Source organism: Microtus ochrogaster, linkage group LG7_11 (assembly GCF_000317375.1).
Source record: "Microtus ochrogaster isolate Prairie Vole_2 linkage group LG7_11, MicOch1.0, whole genome shotgun sequence".
NCBI lineage: Eukaryota > Metazoa > Chordata > Mammalia > Rodentia > Cricetidae > Microtus > Microtus ochrogaster.
Genome location: NC_022032.1, coordinates 10674348 through 10698466, shown reverse-complemented (window position 1 = coordinate 10698466; position 24119 = coordinate 10674348). Strand labels below are relative to the sequence as shown.

Genomic DNA, 24119 nt, shown 5'->3' with positions numbered 1-24119 from the left:
TCTCTCTCTCTCTCTCTCTCTCTCTCTCTCTCTCTCTCTCTCTCTCTCTCTCTCTCTGGTTTTGGGATTTTAACCCCATGAGTACTTTGAGCTGCATATTTTATTTGGATCATCTCAGTAGGTAGAAGTACTTCTCTTACTGTATGAGTGGAAGCTTTCTCTTCTGTAGCAAATGCGACTGTGGCTTCCTTGAGCTCCTTGAGTTCTCCATAACCATTTTAGTACTGGGACATTGATGGGCAATTAACTATACAGCAGGAGATGAAGTAGCCATCCTATCCCAGTTTCATCCCCAGTCCTCAGCCCTTACACTGGACAGCTCCATTTCTTCTCTATTGTGGGTGTACACTCACTTCTTTAGAACTGGAACCAGTGCACTTTTCCAGTTCCATGGCTTTCTCTGCATTAGCCATATGGTTTTGCTGTAGACTTCCATTCCGCTTATGCTTACATGTCTGCCTCCTACTGTTCTGTGTCTTTTGTATTTTGCTTGAATCAAGCTTGGCATCTAGCATCAGCTTTAGAGTTATTAGTCTGATTCTCTGACAAACCCCGAATGAGAAAATCGTCTCTTCCCTTGCCTTTTTGAAAATTAAATCTATAGGATGTGAGTGAGAGATTGTATGTTTTCTGTTAGTCTTACTTTATATTCTGTTGATTTCCAGATAGTTACAACATGAGGAGGAACTATATTGTTTTCATATCATAATGAAGGATTTCTACTTAAATATTACAGTAATATTCTAAAATAATGCACACATGCTTATAGATTATCAGGGTTTCTTTTTTCGATTTAAATCAGGTAACAAGAAAAATAGGTATTTATTAGGGCTTATTGCATATAACATGTTAATATGTTAGAAGGAATCATTCAAACTTGTCATCTGTATGCAGATCACAAATAGAATTGCCATTAAAGCTGGTAATGTTTATGTCTAGATTTTTATGCTCATTTGTGGCGCGGAGTGGTTCTTACTAACTAGCATGCATCAGTTCTGTTAAGACACAAGCGTGTTCTCTGTGCTGGTGGGGACTGGTGTCATCCTCTAGTTATGACAGTGTTGTTTGCTTTCTTGCAGTAGATATCAAGAAAACATAGGAGCCAATCCAGGCTGATAAAGTACAAGTTTCTCAGATATTTGGTATATTTTCTAAGACATTTTCATATGTTTACTAGAATGAGGGAACTTGGTTTTGCGTTATAAAAAGATAAAAGGTTTCTTTTTCTGTGCTACAGTATGGCTTTTATATTAGAGCAGGTCATAGAACCAAATTCTGTTTGTAAAGGCTTTCCAAAAGACTGCTAATGCTGAACTGGTTTCTGTCTTGGTTTTACTACACTTCTTGGTTTTGTATGTTTCGAAGGCCCATAACAATGTAAATTCACAAATAGTTTTAGAAAGAAATGTTCCTTAAACAGTCACTGTGGGTGGAGAATCACTTAGAGATGTGTAGTGGGTTAGATTTAGTATTCTTAATGCTGTATGTGGGGTTTTCAGTCTTGTATTTCATTGCTGTGACTTGATGCCAATCTAGTTAAGTAATGTGAGTGGTTAATATTTTGATTTCCCCTTTGTCTGTCTGTCTAGCCTTTAGAGTTGGGAAAATTCTGACACACAGTAAGGCTCTTTCTGCTTTATCTTGTACTTTGCTTTCATTTTTACCAAAAGACAAAACCACCTATACATTTAAAGTTGCACGCTATGGTATATGCCTGTTCTCTCAGCAACTTGGGGAAGCTGAAGCAGGGAGATTGAAAATTAGCAAGGACAGCCTGGACTTCATAATGAAATCCTGTCTCAAAAACTGAAGAAAAGAATTTTTATAAGACAGAAAAGAGCACAGTGAAGTAATAATAGAATAGCAAATGGGTTGGTGATTTCAAGGTGATTTTTAAAAAACTTTTATTGATTCTTTGTGCATTTCACATAATGCATTCCAATCCCACTTATCTTGTCCCTTCGAATCCACCCTCTTGCAACCTCCTCCCAAAACAAAATTTAAACGAAAAATCAAACAGAACAAGAAAAAAGAATTTTGTTGTGGAAGCTGTAGTGTAAACCTATTGTCTCATCGTTATTCTGGGATTGACCTGAAACTACAGACTAGCTTATGACAGAGATCTGCCTGCCTCTGCCTCTCTAATGCTTGGATTGAAGGTGTGTGCTATCAAACCTCACTTCTTTTTCTTTTTTTAAAGTTGAGACAAAGAGGGCTGCCTAGTCATGCTGTGTTGAGCCACCCTGTAGAGAAATTGACTGATGTTCTTGTACTACTAGTTTCTTGTCCACCACAAAACCACAAATACCATACAAAGACTTATTAATTATGAAAGCTGCTCAGCCTTAGCTTAAGCTAGTCCCACTAGCTCTTATAACTTAAGTTAGCCCATTTATACCAATCTATGGTCTATTGTGTGACTTATTACCTCATCTCTCTGTCATTACCCATGCTGCTTCCTCCACATCTGGCTGGCAACTTAGCCTTCTTCCCAGAGTTCTCTCTCTGTCCAGAAGTCCTGCCTATACCTTCTGCCTTGCTATTGGCCATTCATCTTTTTATTACACAAATCACAGCAATACATTTACACACAGTGAACAAATATCCCACATTTCCCCCTTTTTGTCTAAATAAAGGGAAAGGTTTTAACTCTAATAGTACAATTATATAAATAAGAACAATTATGTAGTAAGAATTAACATTTACAATGTCCATTCCATTTGTATTTGTCAAATTTGGAAAAATTTCTCTATTATCTATCTTATCTTGATGAGTCCAAAGTTTATACCTAAACCATTTTCTATGATAACTTGTAGTACCATCCTAAAAATACCTTTTTAGACCTAGAAATATCTTCTTAGATAAATAACTTAAGATTTTATGTTCTCAACCTATAAACTTTACATATTTTTGTAAGTTTTTTCTTTATTTGGTAACAAGAAAAACTTTATAACTATCTAGTCTTCAATCCCCATCAGAGACCTGAGAAGGATAAAGTATTACCTGAGTAAACAGGAAGTGCAGAGCAAACAACTTCTAAAACTATTGAAATGACAGACAGCTGGTTGCCTGGACAGTCACCCAAGGTTCTGCTACAACATTGGGTCATCCATCTTTGGCCTACAGGCCTAGAATATCTGACAGACTTTTGTGAAGCAAAAAAATTTTGAAGGACTGTCCTACCTTGTCTTTGTAAAGTTCGGCACTCGCCTTCTTTTGTGTCCTGCTTATCCAGTTTGGACAGAATATTATCATCAGTCAGGGTAAGGGCAGTTATTGCCCAGTGGCTAACTTTGCCACAATAAAAACAAACTCTATATGCCCAGCATTCTTTTTTGAAGTAAATTGGTGCTGCCAGGAGCAGACATGTCTTACTATCATGAAAAGTCTTAGATTATTAAAACATCTTAAGTGCTATATTCTGAGGTCTCTGAAGTGTTTGAAGACCTTCTGTCTATCTAAAATATATGTTTGACCTTGAAAATATACAGATTGTTAGATAACTGACTACTAATCTGTATTTCTTTATTATCCTCAATAATAAAGGACTAAACCTTTACATTACATTTTTAAATGAGCAGCATAGGTACAATACCTAAACAAAAGTAGAAACATATACAGTATAGCAAAATAACCTTAAATTTGTATCAGTATACAAAACTTTATACTAAGCTGGGCAGTGGTGGCGCACAGTGGTGGATTTAATTAATCCCAGCACTCAGGAGGCAGAGGCAGGCAGATATCTGTGAGTTCAAGGCCCGCCTGGTCTATAAGAGCTAGTTCCAGGACAGGCTTCAAAGCTACAGAGAAACCCTGTCTCAAAAACAAACAAACAAACAAACAAACAAACATAAAAACCCATACTAATATAAAATATTTTAGACTTGTAGTTGTTTTTATTTTAAAAGTAGATTCAATAACCTACTCTTTATCTTATCATTTTATATCCCTCTTTTTCTTTTCAGAACGAGATCCCTGAATTCAATCTTCTTTGTTTAGTTTCCTTTCTGACTATGACCAATACCAACTTGCAACCAATCCACCTAAACAATGACACACATCCAAAATTCACCAAACAACATAAAAACCACCCACCCTAGCTCTTGGGAATGTTGACATTGTGTTTTCTCTACTGCTTCCTGTTGTCTTGGTGAGGGCATCTCTAAGGGACCCTGAAAAAACTGAAATAATGGTCAAGTTCTGGGAGAGCTACCTGTATTGTTTGTTGTCTAGTCTCTATATAATGGAAAAGTGTTGGGCTTCTTTGAAGTCCTGGCTGGAGTAGTCTGTGAGGCTTGACCAGCTCAGCTAGCAGCTTTGAAGTTGTTCTGAATGCAGAATCATAAGGAAACTACAATAGAGGCACTCTGAGAGGCTGGATCACCTGGGTCACTCTCTTCATTGGTGTCTGTTTTCTTTCTTTTTTTCTGAAAACATGCAATCTTTTGAACGTATATGTATGAATATCACAAGTATGGAATGTGTAGTGTCCACAAGTCAGGTAAAGATGATTTTTTGTTTTGTTTTATGTTTGAGCAGGTAAAAGGTATCTGTTAACTTTAGAAGTTTATTTGAACTGTATAACCAAACCTCTGTCCATGCCCAGTGAAAGGATGACATGTAATAATAAGTCATGAGGACTCTTTAACCAACAAATTTGTCATGTCTCATCCAGTCTCAGAGATGTTCCCATAGTAGAGGGACCAGCATAAAACTCACCGGTCCTGTAGTCAAGATTATTAGGAGGTGTCCCCCCAATCATATCTGATCTTCATTAATTTGGGGTGCAAACATGTTTTACTGCAATGAGAGTCCTCCTGGATGCATTCTCACCAGTTGCTCACATCAGCTAAAAACAGTCTCTTACCTCTTCTTAGGACAAAAGTCCCTTCACAGATCCCTACCCTAGACTTCAGTGAAACCTTATTACTTCCTGTCACTTTAGGAGTGGCCTTCAACACAGGAATTTAAAGAGGTTATAGGTAGTCAACATGACCTGTTTTTTAACATCTGTGCCCATTTTATCATGAATAATTTTTCAAAAAGGCTTCTACCTTTTTTGTTGTTGTTGGTTTTGTTTTGTTTTGTTTTGTTTTTTCGAGACAGGGTTTCTCTGTAGCTTTGGTGCCTGTCCTGGAACTAGCTCTTGTAGACCAGGCTGGCCTTGAACTCACAGAGATCCGCCTGCCTCTGCCTCCTGAGTGCTGGGATTAAAGGCATGCACCACCACCGCCCAGCCGGCTTCTACATTTTTTTGCATGAATATTCATATCCTCAATCTTTTATATTAAAATTTTAATGACAAATTTCTAAAAGTATAGAAAATATTTATAATACACAATTTATTTGTTTGCTTATTTTTTTGTTTGGTTTTGGATTTTTTTTGGTGGGTACAGTTTCTCTGTGTAGCTTTAGAGCCTATCCTAGAGCTTACTCTGTAGACCAAGGTGGCCTTAAACTCACAGAGATCCACCTGCCTCTGCCCTCGGAGTGTCAGGGTTAAAGGCGTTCACTACTACTACCTGGCCAATACACCTTTTTAAAGGATGTTTTCAATAACTAGGAAAAAATGTGTTTCTGTGGTAGTAAGACTCAAAACTATAAATAACAAGTATAAACAGTTGAAATACTGAATATTGAAGTAATACTGAAAGCAGACTAATTCTAAATGTATTTTCCTTTTGTAACTCTGACTTAATTTTTGTATTGCAGCTACTAATACTCTAATACTAATACACTACTCTAAAAACACCAGAGGAAATAAACTGCCTTTATGTGGGGTTTAGTGCCTGCTGGCCATGGGTGATGAGAAGGCTGTAATTAAGGACAGCTGGGGGCCTCTACCTTTGCTGCTGCACTGACCATGTGAATAGGTCCCAGAATAGCACAGACATCAAATCACAACAGAGGTAGCAGCATATCTCCACTATCCTGGAGGCTTTTTACATCTTCACAACAGCTCATGGAAGCACCCAATTACCTGGCATCCACTTACCATGACTTGCACTGCTGGTGCAAAGGAAGTCGTCCCTCTGTGTCCTCACAGGTCACCAGTAATGACTACCTACATGGCTGCTGTAAAGGAAGTCGTCCCTCTGTCCTCGTAGGTCACCAGTAGTTGCAATTTGAATTTGTCTTTTTAAATTTGTTGTCTGTCTATTGTAAATTATCTATAGCCTTTTGTGAGATTTATTTTTATTCTTATTTATGTATATATGTGTACCTTGTATGTACAGGCACTTGTGGAGGCCAGAAGAGGGAATTGGATCCTCAGGAGCTGGGCCTGGGGATTAATTAAATTAAAGGATATTAATTAATTGGTAATTAATTAAAGGAGATTTTGGGCCACCCGATGTGCTAGGAACTGAACTAGGGTCCTGGAAGAGCAACAAGCACTCTTCACTGTGCAGCCTCCCTCACCCCCTGTTGCTTAAAATGTTTTCTGTTTAGGTCTGAATACCTAAGTTGCAAACATTAATTGCCAAAGGAAATTGACAGCCAAGGCTATGTCTTGTCAGCACTTGTCTAGCTTGTGTAACACTATGAGTTCAGTTCCTAGCACCACAAAGGGGGAAAGGTTGAACCTACCCCAACATATCCACTCAAGTATGAAGTAAGAGTAGAAAGATTTTTATAGGAGCTAGATAGTATGAAGATTTTTCTCCTTAAAACACAAAATACCAAGGTTCAATCAAACTAGCAAGCCTGGCTTGCCAACTGTTTCTCACTAGACCCGAAGAGCTAGAGCTGTGCCTTGAGAATGCTTAAGCGTATCGTTTTTTTTCCTCCCACACACCCTGTAAGAAGATGCTAAAAGCTTTCCATTCACATACTGGACTTCTTTGGCTGATTCTGGACTGAGGTTAAAAAGAGAAACTCAAATTGGTTGCTGGCTGAAGAATCTCCTTGGGATTTCTACAACAGTGATGTTGAGTTCAAATTGAATTAAGTTGGCATTTAGAGCTCTGTTGTCCCAGGGGTTCCCTACTCATTTCTTTTATCTTTATCTTTGTAATACATATAAAATACAGGTTTTATAGTTTCACTTTAAAAATATTTTTTAAATTACTTTTCTGACATTACTGGGGTTTGAATCTAGGGCCCTCTTCATACTAGGCAAGTGCTCTACCACAGATACAGCCACAGCTCTCTTTTTATTTTGAGATGGGGGTCTAAGTTACTTAGGCTGGCCTTGAACTTGCAATCTTCCTGCCTCTCGAATAGCTGGGATTGCAGGCTTTGTAGCCCCAGGACTGACTTTTAATTTAAGCTAGTTGAAATGTAGAATAGTTGTTTTATAAAGTATCTCATAAGGTCTGTAACTTTGAATTCAGATATTTGTATGTTTTCCTGTTGACGAGTCTGTTATTTTGGAAGAACATCTTCTTTGAGGCTATAAACTACCAGTTAGTCCTCTATCTTCCTTGATGGAATACTTCTAGAATCTTCAGACTCAGGTCACCCCACTTAATTTCTTCATGGAATCTGTCTAGAATCACAAAATCTTAGGAATAGGCTTCAAGTGACAGCTGACCTAGCCACACACTTTATAAAAAGAGTTCAGAAACTTCAAGGATACTGATTCTCATAATAGCCTCTCAGTGCAGAGCGGAAACCTTTTCTGGGAATAATGTCAACAGGTCGTGCTTAAGTGAATTTTGTTGTTTCAGTTTTTCTTTCACTTTTCATTTTTTTTATTAAAAATTTCCGCCTCCTCTCCCTCTCTCCACTTCCCTCCCCCTCCCTCTCCAGTCCAAAGAGCAGTCAGGGCTCCCTGCCCTGTGGGAAGTCCAAGGTCCTCCTCCCTCCATCCAGGTCTAGGAAGGTGAGCATCCAAACAGGCTAGGCTCCCACAAAGCCAGTACATGCAGTAGGATCAAAACCCAGTGCCATTGTCCTTGGCTTCTAGCAGCCCTCATTGTCCACCATGTTCATGTTTTATCCCATGCTTTTTCAGTCACAGTCCAGCTGGCCTTGGTGAGCTCCCAATAGATCAGCCCCACTGTCTCCGTGGGTGGGTGTCCCCCTCGTGGTCTTGACTTCCTTGCTCATGTTCTCCCTCCTTCTGCTCTTCATTCAAGATAGTTTCTCTATATAGCCCTGGCTGACCTGGAACTCACAGAGATCCACCTGCCTCTGCCTCCAGAGTGCTGGCATTAAAGGCATGTGCTTCCACCACCTGGCTATGAGAGATTTTTGTTGTTGTTGTTGTTTGTTTGTTTGTTTGTTTTATTTAGAGGTCTTCCTGGCTGAAAACTCAGTTTGATTCCAGATTTAGCACCTATTTGGGGTATCTGAGAAGAGATACTGACCAAGAGTAGCCAGGAAGTTGTTCTGCAAGTAGTTGAAGGGGGCTTACTTGAAGAAAGCAAGTGCCCATCTTTCTGGGGATTCAGCAGCATGTGGGAAGAAAGCAGAATAAAACTTGCTGTCTACGTTCATTTCCTTCTTCCTGGGGTTGTACTTCTAGGCAGCTTTTATTATGAAGAAGCCCAACATTTCTGGGCTGCTCATTCTAATGGTATGGGCTCACTATTGGAGTATGTAGTTCTTTGTTACAATCTGAGGAGTGCTGGCAATGCTTGGAACCAATGAGCTCCTTGCCACAGATACTTTCTTCTCGGCCACACCAGTCTGTTTCTGAAGATCAGTCTGTGAGTCTGAGCTTTTAGTCAATGGAAAATAAGGAATGCAGAATGAGAATGATGTCACCCTTCCTGGATTTGGTCCTCCTCTCTCTGTTATCTCCCTGCTCCCCAGCTTCTTCATCTGCTCTAAGATGGTAATAGTAGTTTCAAACCCAGGCACTTACTCTATTAGTCAGTTGATACACACACACTGTGTAAAAAGAGTTCAGAAACTTCAAGGATGCTGACCCTCATAATTATACTACTTAAAAGTCAGGGCTCAGAAACAAGATGCACTTATTTCTAGGGATGATGCCCATATTGATTTTCTGGCTTTTCATTTGTTTGGATTCTCATCTAAGTATCCGTGTCTCAAAGAGCTTAAAGCGTTCCGTTATAGGAGATTAATCATGTCTCTGTTGATCATAATGTAATAAAGCTCTGATTTTGTTTATTGTGTATACCTAGGAGTTTTGACTTAATGGCTGGTGTAGTATTGTATTTGTATCAGGGAAACACAAATCTATTTTAACCAAATAATAGGTCCAAATAAGATAGACTTTGATAAAATAGAGCAAGAATTGAAATACTCAAATACTCATTTATAGGCAGTGAGTAAATAATCATGGTACAGCCACACAATAGAAATACTGTATAGCCATTACAAAGAATAAGACAGACTTTTCTATGATAGCATTAGAAAGAAAAAAAGTCAAATCGCAGGCTATAATGCGGTCCTATTGGTGTGACAAAAGCAGCAACTAGACGGACTCTAGGAAGAGCAAACACACCATCATGGACACAGGAAAGCTCCAAGAACCCTTGAGCAGCTGTACCTGTGACTCCTCTGGGAAAGGGGCTTGCTGGCCTGCAGAGGAGCACAAGCATGGTTTCCTCTCTGCTTGCATTTTTGGAGAGATTATGTTAATCTGTACATTTAAAGCGGTTCTACCCTGAAGAGAATGATTCATATAAAGAAACTGATAATTTGAGACCAGTTAAAATTGAGAAAATACTTAATATTTTCACATTAGAAGCCATACTTAAAGAAAGGCATGGTTTTTATAGATCAAAAAAGTTGAATTTTTAGGCTTTGTGTTTGTTTATATTTATATGCAGCTTTTCTAAGACAGAGTTTAAAAGTAAGACAGTATCTAGACTCATAGATTGATAGAAATATGGTTGCAAAACTGAGGACACACTTAACAGTCTTGCCACTAACAGAAATACTTAGCCTTACTCTGTCCCCTACTGGGGTACTTGTGTAGTAATAGGGGAGAGGTGCTGGTTCTCTGTAAACTGTGTAGTAATGGGGAGAAAAGTTAGATGTTCATTTGAAGGAAGAAAGTGAAGTCCCAGTTTATAAGCAACATAGGTGTAACCACAAGCTAGTTACTTTAGGAAGGAGACAAGCTAAAGGCATTTTCTTCAGTGGAGCACTATTTTAACAACAGCAAAAATCAGGGTGTAGCACGAATTCTAATTGGTCTTAATAATAAAAACACGGAAACAGATATTAGGAGATGAAAGGTGAAATATCAGAGAAGCAGTGTAGCCACCCAGTAGAGAGTTCTTACCTCCACCAGTGCTCAGACCAAAGGGGTGATCCTGTCTCTACAAATCCTCGGACTAAATGCTATCTCTACAAAACCTCAAACTACATCTGAGCTCCTGTTTCCTCCTACCTTATATTCCTCTCTCCCCCTGTTTTGTCTAAAATAAGGATCATCCCTTCAGTCTGAGGATTCAGTAGAGGTCAAAGGTCTTTCTAGTGGCTGGCTACACTGCTTCTCTGATCTCTCAACTTTCAGCCCCTCATAGCTGACTCTGGGTTTTTATTATTAAGACCATTGGAATTTGTATTTCATCAGGGTGCATGAAAACTGTTTTGAATTTGAGAAATTTACAAGACACAGTAACCAATTATATTAACCTTGATTGTTGTAGTTTTATAGGAACATCCATAAAAGCGGGATATTGACATCAACATTGGATTATGAGATCTATTTTGTTGGGTTTGATAGTAACTTGGAAGTCTGAAAGAATTTGCTTTTAGAATACTTTTGGAGGTAGGGAAGAGATGTAGTCAAGAGAGATGACAGAAGTTCATGGAACAATGTCATATTAACTAGTGACTTAAAATATGGGAAATGAATGCATTGGTGTTTAATAATTTCTCTAAACTTGTTTTTAGTGAAGAAGTTTCGTATTTGTATGTTGAAAAATTATGAAACTATTTCACAGAATCATTTTGTAGTTGAAACTGTAGAGCAAGAATCTGGAGGAAGAACTTAAATAGCATCCTATATTGTGAAGTATATGGAGCTAAGAGAGGCCGTGCCTGGCAGAAATAAGGCAGTAGATGACAAAACGGGTAGCCTTCATTGTCTTGAACTAACTCTTCGTAGTAGTCTTCTAGTGTACTAAAGTACTAGGTCTTCCTGGGAATGCACATGCATGTAAGGATGCACACGTGTGTATACACGCGCACACACACACATACACAAACAAACTCTTTCTGACTTTGATAACTCTTAACACTAAAAAATTTGACCAGTATTAAATCTGCCTGGAGTCCTGACAACAGTGAGTTTCCTGGAGCCAGGAAATGTCCTGGACAGACCAAAACAAGTTGGTCACCATTGCTTGAGAAATTACAGGGGATTTATATCAGCCACACTGAATTTTCATCTTAAAGAAAATAAAAGCCCTGTATATGCATTATGAATTAGACGACTCTCTGGTGACTTGCACCAGAGCTTCATAGCTATGGCTTCAGTCTTCCCTGGAAAATACATCGAATACCACACTGCCCATGGTTAAATGTCAGGGTCATGACCATCTTAGTTTGAGTTCCTGTTGCTATAACATAGCCTGACAAGTGCAACATTGGTGAGAAAGGGGTTCATTTAGCTCACAGTTCCAGGGTACAGACCATCGTTATGAAGTCAGGGTGGTGGGAGTTTGAAACAGCGGCTGGTCACATCTACACTGCAGACGGAATGCATGCATGCCTGTGCTCAGCTCATTCTCCTTGCACCAGTGCAGGTGTCAGCTGATGAAAATGATGCTATCCACATTCAAAGCATATCATAAAATGACACCGTAACATGTGGGAGCCTTATAAATTCAATAACCTTAGCCCCCAGTTCTGTCCATCGCCACTTTGGCTCTGCTTCCTTCTCTAATGGTTCTTTCCAAACTGGACACTGGCATTTTTTTCACTGTCTTCCTGAGTCAAGGTACCAGTGTTAGCAATTTGTAAAAACTTTTGAAATTCCTTAACTCTATTTTTTCACAGTTTATATCAGGCATCCTCTTATTTTTTTAACCTGATCAATTACACAGCCTCCTCATTTATCTGAGCTTCATAACTGTTTCAACTATTTGTAAACTAAGCATATTACTACTTTCAAAATATAATTTTACTCAAAGAATTTTTTAAAAATCTGAGAGGTAGGAAACTGATTTTTCTTACATTTTGACTGTTTGCATAAACATTTAAAATAAGTGTATATATTGTTATTTAGAAATTTGTTTATTTTTGGAAATGGGAAGTATTGAGTCAACTATGAGCAAATAAAGTTGAGTAAAGAGCATTATAAAAAAGGAAAATCGAGCCGGTTGTGGTGGCGCAGGCCGGTAGGATTTGCTGAAGGAGGCAGAGGCAGCAGGATCACGAGTTTGAGGCCAGATTGTGCCTCCTTAGGCCACGCCCTTGAGCCAAGCTCTGACCACACCCTCTCCCCTTCCCAGTGAAGCCCCTCCACCCAGCCTGACTTATAAACCCGTATAGTTTTCTGTTATTTATTTTTTAATATGAAATAAAGCCTTTTGATTTATACTGAAAAAAAAAACAAAAAAAAGGAAAATCGTTTTTGCTCATAGTCAATTAAATTACTACCTTTTCCATAAAATATTAAATGTCAGGTTTGCCAAATAACAGTTTGCTAGCTTACTGAGCAGTCTTCCATAGTAGGACTGTCTCTGGAGGAAGCTTCCTGATTCAGAAGCTGTGTATAGTGGGCAGCCAATGGAACAGTGGAGTTTTACCTTACTGCTAGAAGCCATAAGGAATGGTGAAGTGTGCTGTCTTTTTGGGTTCCACTAGAGTGTCTTCAAATAGCTCTTCATGGATGCCGCTCAGTCTTTTCCATCAAAGTTTGAAAGTCAGGTCTTTATGTGTCCAGTTGTAGTAATAGGAGCAGTGGGGCTGCGTCCCTGGTACCCTGGCCGCCTGCTAGCTTATGCCCGAAATAACAACACACAAACTGTATTCATTTAAACACTGGTTGGCCCATTTCTATCTAGCCTCTTCTAGGCTAACTCTCACACCTGAACTAGCCCATTTCCTGTGTAGCCCACAAGGTGGCTTACCAGGGAGATTCTAGCCTACGTCCATCCTGGGTCGGAGCTTCATCGCATGTGTCCCAGAGAGCAGAGCTATCACATCTTCCCAGGAGAGGGGAGCATGGCGTCTCTCTGAGGTGTCTGCTCCAGAGAGCAGAGCTGTCGAGTCTGAGCTCACTTCCTCTTCCTCCCAGCATTCTGTTCTGTTTACTCCTCCCACCTATGTTTTAACCTATGAGGCCAAGCAGTTTCTTTATTACTTAAACAATGACCTTCCTCCATCATCTAGTTATTGGGACTGACTTTAAATTAGCATAACAAGAATGGTTCATGCTGGAAAGGAAGGAAGGAAGGAAGGAAGAAGCAACACAGGACTTGCAGGAGAGCTTGATTATTGAAGCCCTTGAGGCTCAGTAGGGACATGGATGAGGTTGTTAGCCTCATGCTGCTATAAACTGATCTGAGGGATGTTTAAAGAAACATCTTGTAACTCTTGTGACTGGAAGATTCAGATGGCATGTTGCCAGCGTCTGGCAAGGACCCCTTGCTTCATCATGGCAGGAATGAGTGAGTGACTGTGTGACAGAGAAGTGAAGCAGACCAGGAGGAGAGGGCAAGGTCACACCGGGAGAGGACGAGAGAGCAAGCCAAAGCAGGACTTGCTTCGCAAAAGCTCCTTTTTGTGAAATCAGCCCAGTGCCTCCAGAGCCCTAACTCACTTCCTGGAGAAAAGCAGTACCCTCACTTGAAGGCCCTAGCACCTGGATACACTATGAGTGACATGAGTTTTGATGTGGACAGACCAGAATAAAGCCATTGCAGATAACACTGGAAAGGGAATTATAAACTGAGTGGGGACCAAGGCCATCTTGAAACCAAAACCTGAAGAGATGACGAGCTCTTCTTTCTCGTTTCCAGTCTACTCCTTTACACCTGGCAGCAGGCTACAACAGAGTTCGCATAGTTCAGCTGCTTCTCCAGCATGGTGCTGATGTTCATGCAAAAGACAAAGGGTAGGTGCAGCCATTTGTTGCCTTTTAAGGATTTCATGGATGGATGATTATGCTGTTTTCATCTTTTGATAGTCTGAAGGTTTTAACTCATTAACAATGTTCAGCTGGGGTTGGAAAGAGAAAGCTTAGTAGTTAAGAGCACTGGCTAGGTTTCATTCCTAGCACACACAGGGTTGCTCACACCTATGTCTAACTCCCGTTCCACGGGATTCAGTGCCCTCTTTTAGCATCTGTGGACACCCGGTACATAAACATGCAAATACCATACACATAGAATAATAATAAATTGAAAAATAATGTTCTTTGACTTGATGTCAGATGTTATTTTATGTATATACTATAGACTTCCCACAACCATTTGTTACACCAATTTAATTTTATTGCAATTTTATTTAAAATTATTTTTCACAATTATAGTCAGTTTTATCTCTTAAACTGCATTTCAGAACGATTTAAAAGTACTGAAAATTGTGATTATCTAGCATAGTAGCTATTAAGAGGATTTCCTCTTATTAATAAACTGTACTAATGAGTAATTATTTTTTAAGCTGGATTTTTCTTTGATCCACTTAAACTAGTTCAATCTGGATACTCTTGATAAACATTGGTACAGGAAGTAATGTTGACTGACGTTTCTGTCCTGCCCGGTTCCCGCAGTCGTTAAGTCCCAAAGAAATCACACAGAGGTCTACATTAATTATAAACTGATTGGCCTAGTAAAGTAATGGCTAGGAACAAAGTGTCATTTTTTATGAATTGATAAATATTGGAAGATTACCGGTTTCCTTCTAGTTTCAAACAACCTATGAACATTTGCTTTCTGTCCTATATGAAAAGCTAACATTTCTCATTCTCTGGCCTTAAGATGCCAAGTATAATTGACTCTGCCCAGGTGAGGCAGATGGTGTTAAACTTCTGTGATTGACAACATAAAGAACAAATGCCCTAGAGAGAGACTTCTTTCATTCAGCTCACATTCACGTCAGGAAGCATAGAAATGAACTCAGTACTTGAGACAGTTACAAGAAGGAGAATCCATCCATTTCAGGTCAGCCCCTTCCCATGCTGTCTTTTTCTTGCTTGTCAAGTTTATGCCTCCTGTGAATCATGTGTCCTGAGTGAGTGGGGCACAAGTGCCCGGTGCCCCTGTAAACCTGTTTCCTCGTGCATATCTAAAAACAGATGGTGTACAATAGGCAGCCATTGAGAAGCACACACCAGAAAAGAGTGGCTTCTAAACTCAATTAGAAAGGGCAATCTGATAGGGAAGCTTTAATAATTTGGATATTTCTTATTCTGAAAAGTATCACGACAGTGGACTAAAGTAGGACTATTAGTTCCCTGCCAGTAACCATGCCTGTTACATACTGATACTTGTTTATTAGTGCCTCAGTCTTTCCTTTAATTCTTCTGATTGGGAGTTTTCGTTATTTTTATGAATTGTGCATAAAGACCACAGATAGATAATAAAGGTGTGATATAAGCTGTGCTTTGAGTTCTTTCCATAAATTCTTAAAATGCTTTTTAAAAATAGTTTATTAGATTTGTTTTAGCAGTTCACAATCGGATGATTGTTTGGAATTTTAGTGTTTCAATTTCCTCTTTTCATCTAGCGGACTTGTACCTCTTCACAATGCATGCTCGTATGGACACTATGAGGTCACAGAGCTGCTGCTGAAGGTAAGAAAGATCCAAAGATTGAACAGTATTGGCCTGCCTCTTGTTTTTATAGGTTGTTTATACTTTGTGGATTTTTTTTAACAAGTATTATTCTTAGGACAATAAGATAAAATATAAAAATATCTCCATTGCTTAGAAACTTTGAAAATTCAACTTAAACTTTTTTAAAAGCTGTACTTAAAACTCTTACATTCCAAAAGTTATAGCTGAAATTTTCAGTGAAATTCATTTTCTGAGTTTGCTTCCCTCATAGAAATGGTTACTAATGTCGGGCTTTTCCTAATTCAGCATGGAGCCTGTGTTAATGCTATGGATCTGTGGCAGTTCACTCCACTACATGAAGCTGCTTCCAAGAACCGTGTAGAAGTCTGTTCTTTGTTACTTAGCCATGGTGCAGATCCTACCTTGGTCAACTGCCATGGCAAAAGTGCTATTGATATGGCTCCAACTCCTGAGCTCCGGGAAAGACTGACTTGTAAGTGTTTGTGTCCTAACCCTAATATTGCTAGCATAAGTGAGACTGTCTCAGTTCTGCTTCATTACCAGGCTGTGTTTTAACCAATGTCCTCCCCTTCTTACATGTGGACTAGTTCATCATATTCATTTCTAATCATATGCTTTGCTTCATGTGTTCCACAAGAGCCTTAATACATACATGTATGTTACACATACTTATAAACATATGAACAACACACATATATATATACTCCATACATACATGTATGCAGACATGTTTTTTTAAGCCCAATTCTAATTAATTTGTCAAGGTTCCTGGTTTGGTTTGGTTTGGTTTGGTTTGGTTTGGTTTGGTTTGGTTTGGTTTGGTTTGGTTTGGTTTGGTTTGGTTTTGCTTTGGGCTTTTTGGGATTGTGTTTTCTGTTTGCTAATTTACTTTCTGTAGTTTATGTGATGGCTCATATTTATCCTTATGTCGTCATTGTCCTTTTCTTCTGCTCTCAACCCTTTTACAAATTAGGAGTCTTATTAGAAGTGTAGACAGTCTGCTTTATTAGGTTGTCTTATTCTATTGTAGATCTTAACATTTACCTAAATTTGTATAGCTTTTTACAGGGAGCAGTATCTTAGCTGTTTGAAACCTTCTCAATAGCAGTTCTTATTAAATAAGATTCTACCGGGATCTACTGAATGCTTTGTAGTTGGCATTCAGATTACAGAATTTAAAGAAAATTATACAGGAGGCTGGAGAGGTGGCTCAGTGGTTAAGAGTGCTTGCAGTGCATTCATGAGGAAATGAATGTTGGTCCTCCTCACATAACAAGCCAGTCACGTTTCACGTGTGCCTGTAATCCCCAGCTGTAAGAGAGACAGGACAATCTCCAGCTTTCTGACTGCCAGCCTAGGCATGGGGAGGGCTACCGTGAGCTCTAGCTCTGGGTTCATGGAAGAACCCCTTCCTCAGAGGATCAGGACACCTTCACCTGGCCTCCATACATACTTAGGTATACATACACCACACACACAGCCCAAAGAAGAAATTATACAAGAAAAAAATAATGCTTACACCATGCCATTATTATTCATAACAACCACATTATTCTGCATACTTATCCCCTTTCTTGATTTTATTTATTCTTTTTGGAAAACCAAATAAATGAGGTAGTTTGAATTTTATTCTTGAGATATATTTAGAAAGGCAAACTTTTAGACATTTTATAAAGATGAAAAATAACAGGTTTCCATGTTAGTGTTAGTAGTAGATTTAGCATCTTTTAAACTGTATATCTTTGATGTTCTCAAAGCAAACACCTGAACTGGGCAGGGTGGAAGGTCCAGGCGTTCAGAGTGTTTCCTACTCATGCAGAGGACCCAGATTTGGTTCTCAGCACCCATGTGGGACTGTTGACAACTGTGGAGTGGTCACAATCACTAGGACTTCAGCTCCAGGGGATCCAATATCTCTGGTCCCCATGAGCATCCCATACATGGACGCAAACACACATAATTAAAAATAATAAAAATAAAACTTTAAAATTAAAATCTTTTTGTTGTTTTTTTGTTATTGTTTTTTTTCAAGACAGGGTTTCTCTGTAGCTTTGGAGCCTGTCCTGGAACTAGCTCTTGTAGAGCAGGCTGGCCTCAAACTCACAGAGATCCACCTGCCTCTGCCTCCCAAGTGCTGGGATTAAAGGCGTGTGCCACCACTGCCTGACAAAAAAATTCTTATTTAGCCTTTTGCATTTAAAATTTTAGAATTACATAGTTGGTAGACATTCTACTTCCTGGGTTATTGCTTTTTAATCATAACTATTCCTCAATAAAATATTTTAAATTTCAAAACCAATATGGTCAGAGATCTTATGATTTTTCTAAGAGCAAAGATAAGGACTATTTTGTGTAGGAAATAGCATGCCTTTACTTGTATTACTGTGCCACAACTCTTGCTTTCCTTAGTACTCCAGTGTTAATATTTACATTTTCCATAAATTTGTTATTTTCTTTTGCACCACAATTTCTCACTATATGATAGGAAAATGCCAAACTGCCCTTTTCTTTTTGTTTTTGTTTTTGTTTTTGTTTTTGTTTTTCGAGACAGGGTTTCTCTGTAGCTTTGGAGCCTGTCCTGGAACTCCCTTGGTAGACCAGGCTGGCCTCGAACTCACAGAGATCCGCCTGCCTCTGCCTCCCGAGTGCTGGGATTACAGGCGTGCGCCACCACCGCCCGGCTTCAAACTGCCCTTTTCATGTTGGTGTTTGTAGAATGCTTTTCATTAAAGACAGTGTCACTTGCCTTCAGCTTCATTTTCTCTACTGCTTATTCTAGCAAACCTTTACAGTTTGCTTGCTCCCATTTCTGAATGTATCTGCTCCTTTGTAGTTGCCAGGATCCTGCCCTTTACACATCTACCTGTGATTCCCTAACTTTATTAGCCCCTACTTATAGTATTGAAATCACAACATCTAATTTTGCTATTGATATTTGCTGGTTTACTTTATCTTCTCAGTTATATTACCTTGTGTTTTGTTCCAGAAATTTTAAAGTCTCATATTGGGAAATTTACAAATGTTAAAGAACCATGAATAGGGCTGCAAGATGATTCAGCCAGTAAGAGTAATTACCACACAAACCCGATGATGTGTGTTTGATTCCTCAGAACAGACTTTGGACAAAGAAAATCAACTCCTAAAAGTTGTCCTCTGATTGCTATACATACCCTGTGGCGTGCATGAGCACAAACACACACTTTTTCAAAAAAGAAATGTTAAATAAAAGGTCATCTAGAAAATGGTTTATTTTCTGAACTAACCACAACTTATTAATAACAACTAATATTTATTGAGAGCCTACCATGTGCCAAACTTTGCTACGTGATAAGACAGTGAAGGATAAACATGGCAGGGGTTCTAGGCTGACCACAACTGCTGTGACCCTAAATGAAAGCATTCAGGGAAGGCAAATATATTGGAAGACGTGTCCAAAGCGTCTAAACCGAGGCCTTCAAGAGTGACTGATGGTCCATAAGGCACGTGGTGTATTTGAACAGGTGTCTGTGTACATTCCTCTGTCTTTAGAGAGGGAAATGTGGTGGGGTCCTCACAGGAAAGAAGAAACAGCACAGTATCATGCAGATGCATAGGTTCAGACGTTAGAACAACTGAAGTGGTTGCGTATTGGTACCAGACTTCATTCACAGAATGCTTTTCAGCTTTGTTAATAAAATAAAACCAAATTTGTAAAATAGAAAATAAAAATCTAAAATTATTCTTATGTAGTTATTGTTCTTTGAAAAATTTCTAATTCTGGCAGGTCTCAAACATTTCAATTCTCTGTCAAGACATAAGTACTGTTAATATTTTGACTATTTCTCTAAATATCATTTTCTGTTCTTTGACTTGCATTTCATTCTGATGGCAACAAGAGTAGCAAGAACAATATGGTGTAAGAAGTAGGCCCCCAGGGTGGGATGGGGGTAAGGGGAGATAGGGAGAGAAAACTTTTTTTTTCTTTTTCTCAATAAAAAATTGAAAAAAAAAAAGTAGGCTCCTCCTATCTTCCTTGACAGACTATAAAGGTCTGTGTTGTGTGGGAGAGCTGCAGAGCACGCCAGTGTGTGTGCACTAGTGATTCGGCTGCTGAAGTGCATGCCTTAGTGTGTGACTCCCCATCAGCTCTGAGAGTATAAAAGGCTCCTTTCGGAGTATTTAGAGTTCAAAACTTTTCCTTAACCTGTACTGCATTCCTTATATTTTTATGATTTTATACCGCTATTTTAAGTAAAATCGAGATGAATGCAAAGTTAATTATTTTCCTACTTACAATTTTGAGGGGTTTTGTTTGTTTGTTTGTTTTTTGTATTTGTGTGTGTACTGGCCTTTTGAGACATTCTCACACAACTGGTCTCAAACGCTTTGCAGGCCAGTCTAGCCTTGAATTTGTAATCTTCATGCCTCAGCCTTCCAAGTGCAAACCTACAGGATTGCAAATTATAATTTCCAGCATTGATTATAACTTATAAAATTGTCATTTTTATTTAATAGCCATTTTTATTTAATAACTGTTATTTCATTGGCAGATGAGTTTAAAGGCCATTCTTTACTGCAAGCAGCCAGAGAAGCAGACCTGGCGAAAGTTAAGAAAACACTTGCTTTGGAAATCATCAACTTCAAGCAGCCACAGTCTCATGAAACAGCACTGGTAAGATGGCACTACCCATAGGTCCCTAGGTCAGTAACGGTGGTGCAGCGTTAAATAATGCTTTTCGTTTCGAAAACCTGAAAGTGGCTTGCTCTCTGGAATGCCAACAATTTGCATTTTAATGTTGGTTGCACTGATTTTTGACTTTGGTTCGGTCATGATTCTTTGTGAGTGAGGGACTAGATATTTGCTCAGCCATGAATAGACTTGTTTTATCTCTGTGTTCACGCAAGCTTATTGTGACAAATTACTTTTGTACTCAGTGCTTTCATTATAATGCAAAGTGTGATCTGATAGAATCTTCTCTTTAGGAGTATGCTTACTAGATAAATATTAAATCTGTTTTCTCTAGAATTAATAGGGTTTCATAGATATATGCGTTTTCCTCTGGTGTAATTGCATTCAAATAACAGAGTATGTTCATATAAGGAAATGTTCCATCTGATCTCTCTGTTCCTGACTGTATAAATTACCTTTAAAACTATCCTTTATTTCCTCCTCCTACTCTTTCAGAAAGATACACTTATTTTTGTGTTATTAAACACATTAAGGCACAGGCGTTAATCTGGTTAGTGTCGGCCCCCAGCTTCAGAATTTAAGCATATGCGGTTTTTATAGCATAGACTGGTAAATATGCTTCATTTAACTTCCTTAAACCTGTGTGGCTCAGAAAGACCATTTAGTCCATTTTGCTGAAAACCATTAAAAAATTAGCCAAACTGAAATGAGCCAACTTAAATTGAAAACCATCAAACCCAGTTCAAATAACTTCAGTCTCCAGATGCTAGGCCAGGACACCAAGAGCCACAGAGTATAATCCCCAGCACCTGAGGGGCTTGTCCTACTGTTCGAGGGTAGTCACTCTACTCAACTGTGAGTGGTTTTAGTTTTTAAAATGTTAGTACAGTCATCAATGTAAAATGGAGCAAAATAAAAAGGTTATATAGTTACGAGGATAAAATGTGAAGTTTCTGAGAGTATTGCTTCCTTTAAATTGCTTTAAGGTCACATGTTTTCACCAGTGACTGAGCAGATCAGCTTATCCTCCTGTTGGAGTAATGAAGAAACACTGACTTCTGTGGCTGATAGACCAGGGAAGGCTTGAGTCATTTGTATAGATTTCCACAGCTCTGAAAAAGTGTTGTTCTAACGCCTTCAATACAATATATGCTTAGTAGTATTGTCTGAAGAAAAAGAAATGAAGTATCTTTAATGCTTAATTGAGAATATAATTTTACTTAGTTTGCGTTCCCAATATGTTTAAAGGGAATATTGACCATCTCTATAGAGTAAAATGCATCATTATGTCATGATGCATTTTGAGATTACAATGTTGCAAATAGCTCCCAGCTGCAATTTCATTCAGGAATTCATGTTTAAATAGAAGTTTGCTCTTCTTAAGCTGAATTTTGTTTGTGTTACAGCACTGCGCTGTGGCCTCCTTGCATCCCAAAAGAAAGCAAGTGGCAGAACTGCTACTTAGGAAAGGAGCCAATGTCAACGAAAAGAACAAGGAGTAAGTATAGTTACAAAAGAGCAGACCAACGTTTTCCTTCTCTTTCACTGGACGATTTCATACATGTATGTAATGTAATTTGCTCCTTTTCAGCCCCACCATTGCCCACTCCACACCTTCCCACTCTGAACCCCTTCTACCCAACAAGTCCCTTCCTAGATTCATGTCTCATTTTTGTCCTGTTTGTTTGGGTTTTGGTTTTCTCTGACTTAAGTTTAATTAGGGTTGCTTGAATGAGCATAGGCAACTTAGCAGTGTCTACACCACTAAAGAAAATGACTCCCCTCTGTCAGCAACCATTAGCTACTGATTGTTGTTACAGAAAAAGTTACAAAATTCTCTTTGCGGGGCTGAAGAGATGGCTCAGCGGTTAAGAGCACTGGCTGCTCTTCCAGAGGTCCTGAGTTCAATTCCCAGCAGCCACATAGTGGTTCACAACCATCTGCAATGAGATCTGGCGCCCTCTTCTGGCGTGCGGGCATACATGGAGGCAGAATGTTGTATACATAATAAATAAATGAAATCTTTAAAAAAACAACAAAAAAAAATTCTCTTCGCTTTTTCTCCTTTCTATAGTTTCATGACCCCTTTGCATGTCGCAGCTGAAAGAGCTCATAATGACGTCATGGAAGTTCTGCATAAGCACGGAGCAAAGGTAAGCCCAGTTCAGCTTGAGGCAGGAAGCTATTCTGCTCTCAATACTTGAATCCCCAAGAAATTCCTCCTCTTCAGAAAAGACAGTTTCTGGGTTTTATCTTTAAAGTCACAGGTTGTTCAATGAAGTTGATTTAATTTTTTTTTTAACTAAGAAATTGTTTCTTTGTCCTTTCTTCCTGGTCTAGAAAGCAATAGGCAGCTGGCTTGACTGCTGTATTTTGAAATACATTCAGCTTTCCATTTGTATTAGTTCCTTTCCTCATCCCCATGATTAGACACCTGGCAGAAACAACTCAAAAATGATTTTGCTCATGATCTTAGAAGGGTTAGTTCTAGTGGTCCGTTGGCCCTGTGCACTTGGGCAGAAAGCCATAGTGGTCACTTTGTTGAAGGCAGAAAGCAAGATAGGACAGGACCAGGAGTAAGATATCTTAAACGATCCATCCCCAGTATCTATGTCATCCAATCACATCCCATCTTCTCAAACCTTTCAGAATAGTGCCATTGTCTGGGAACCACACCCCTGACATGAGCCTTGATGGGGGCACTTAATATCAAAACCATGAAAAAGACCCGAGTTCAGTTCCCAGCATCTTCATCAGGCTGTTCACAGCCACCCATCCAGCATCCTCTGGGGGACCTACACACAGGTGGCATATATCCACACAGATATACACATAAGTAAAATAGACACTTTTTAAAACATGGAAATTACATTATTTGGGTTGGGTTGAATTGATTTTTTTTCTTTGTTTGTTTTCTTTTGTTTTTGTAGTGCCTTGCTCAGCTTACACTTTTATACAGCTCAGAACTACTTGCCCCAGGTGGTACCATGCACAATGGCCTGGGCCCTCTTAAAAAAAAAAAAATATATTAGTCAGGAAAATGCCCCACAAACTTGTCCACAGGCCAGTCTTAACTGAAGGTCTTTCTTCCCAGACGACTCTAACTTTTAACTTGACCCACCCCTAAAAAAACTAACCAGCATACCCACCTATCATAACTTTATAATTAAAAAATATTAAAACACAATCTTCTAACGTATTTATAAATGTTTCCTGCTTTGTGTTTAGGTGGGTTTTGCAAGAGCATAAGGAAAGACAAAATTTGGCTGTCATATTTTTCAGTGAAAACTTTAGTATAATTAATAATAGCATTACAAGTAAAAACAATACCATTTAGTAAACAATTAATAATATGTTTCTTAAATGGGCTTTACATGTGTGTGAAATCTCTTCCACTAATAATAGCAGATGAAACCAAGTATCACAAATAAGCAGTGACCAGACTCTCAGTCCTTACATCATAATTCTTTGTACATAGGATTTGGATGCTAGAGAGATGGCTCATCTTTTGGAGAGGATCTGAGTTCCATCCATAGCCCCATGTTGAGCAACTTGCAGCTGCCTATACATCCAGCTCTAGGTATCTTGGTCCTAGAGATACCTAGATACCTAGGAGGTAGCTTGACCTCCTGACCTCCATGGTACCTTCACTGATGTGTACATTCCCACACAGAGACACATAACATACACGCAATTAAAAATAGGCTTTAAAAACAATTAAAATACTCTTACTAGAGCTAAATGATATTTTACATCATAGTAAGGAAAGGCTTCTTT

At 38.9% G+C, this 24119-nt stretch overlaps 1 protein-coding gene across 1 annotated transcript in view; it reads left to right on the top strand.

Moving 5' to 3' along the window:
• Tnks (tankyrase) overlaps positions 1 to 24119 on the top strand; it is a 158552-nt gene that overhangs the window by 94253 nt on the left and 40180 nt on the right. The window contains exons 6-11 of the mRNA XM_005362522.2: positions 13896 to 13990; positions 15604 to 15670; positions 15959 to 16145; positions 20203 to 20324; positions 21749 to 21840; positions 22417 to 22495. Of these exons, the coding sequence (XP_005362579.1) occupies positions 13896 to 13990; positions 15604 to 15670; positions 15959 to 16145; positions 20203 to 20324; positions 21749 to 21840; positions 22417 to 22495 (642 nt within the window). The remainder of the gene's footprint in view (positions 1 to 13895; positions 13991 to 15603; positions 15671 to 15958; positions 16146 to 20202; positions 20325 to 21748; positions 21841 to 22416; positions 22496 to 24119) is intronic.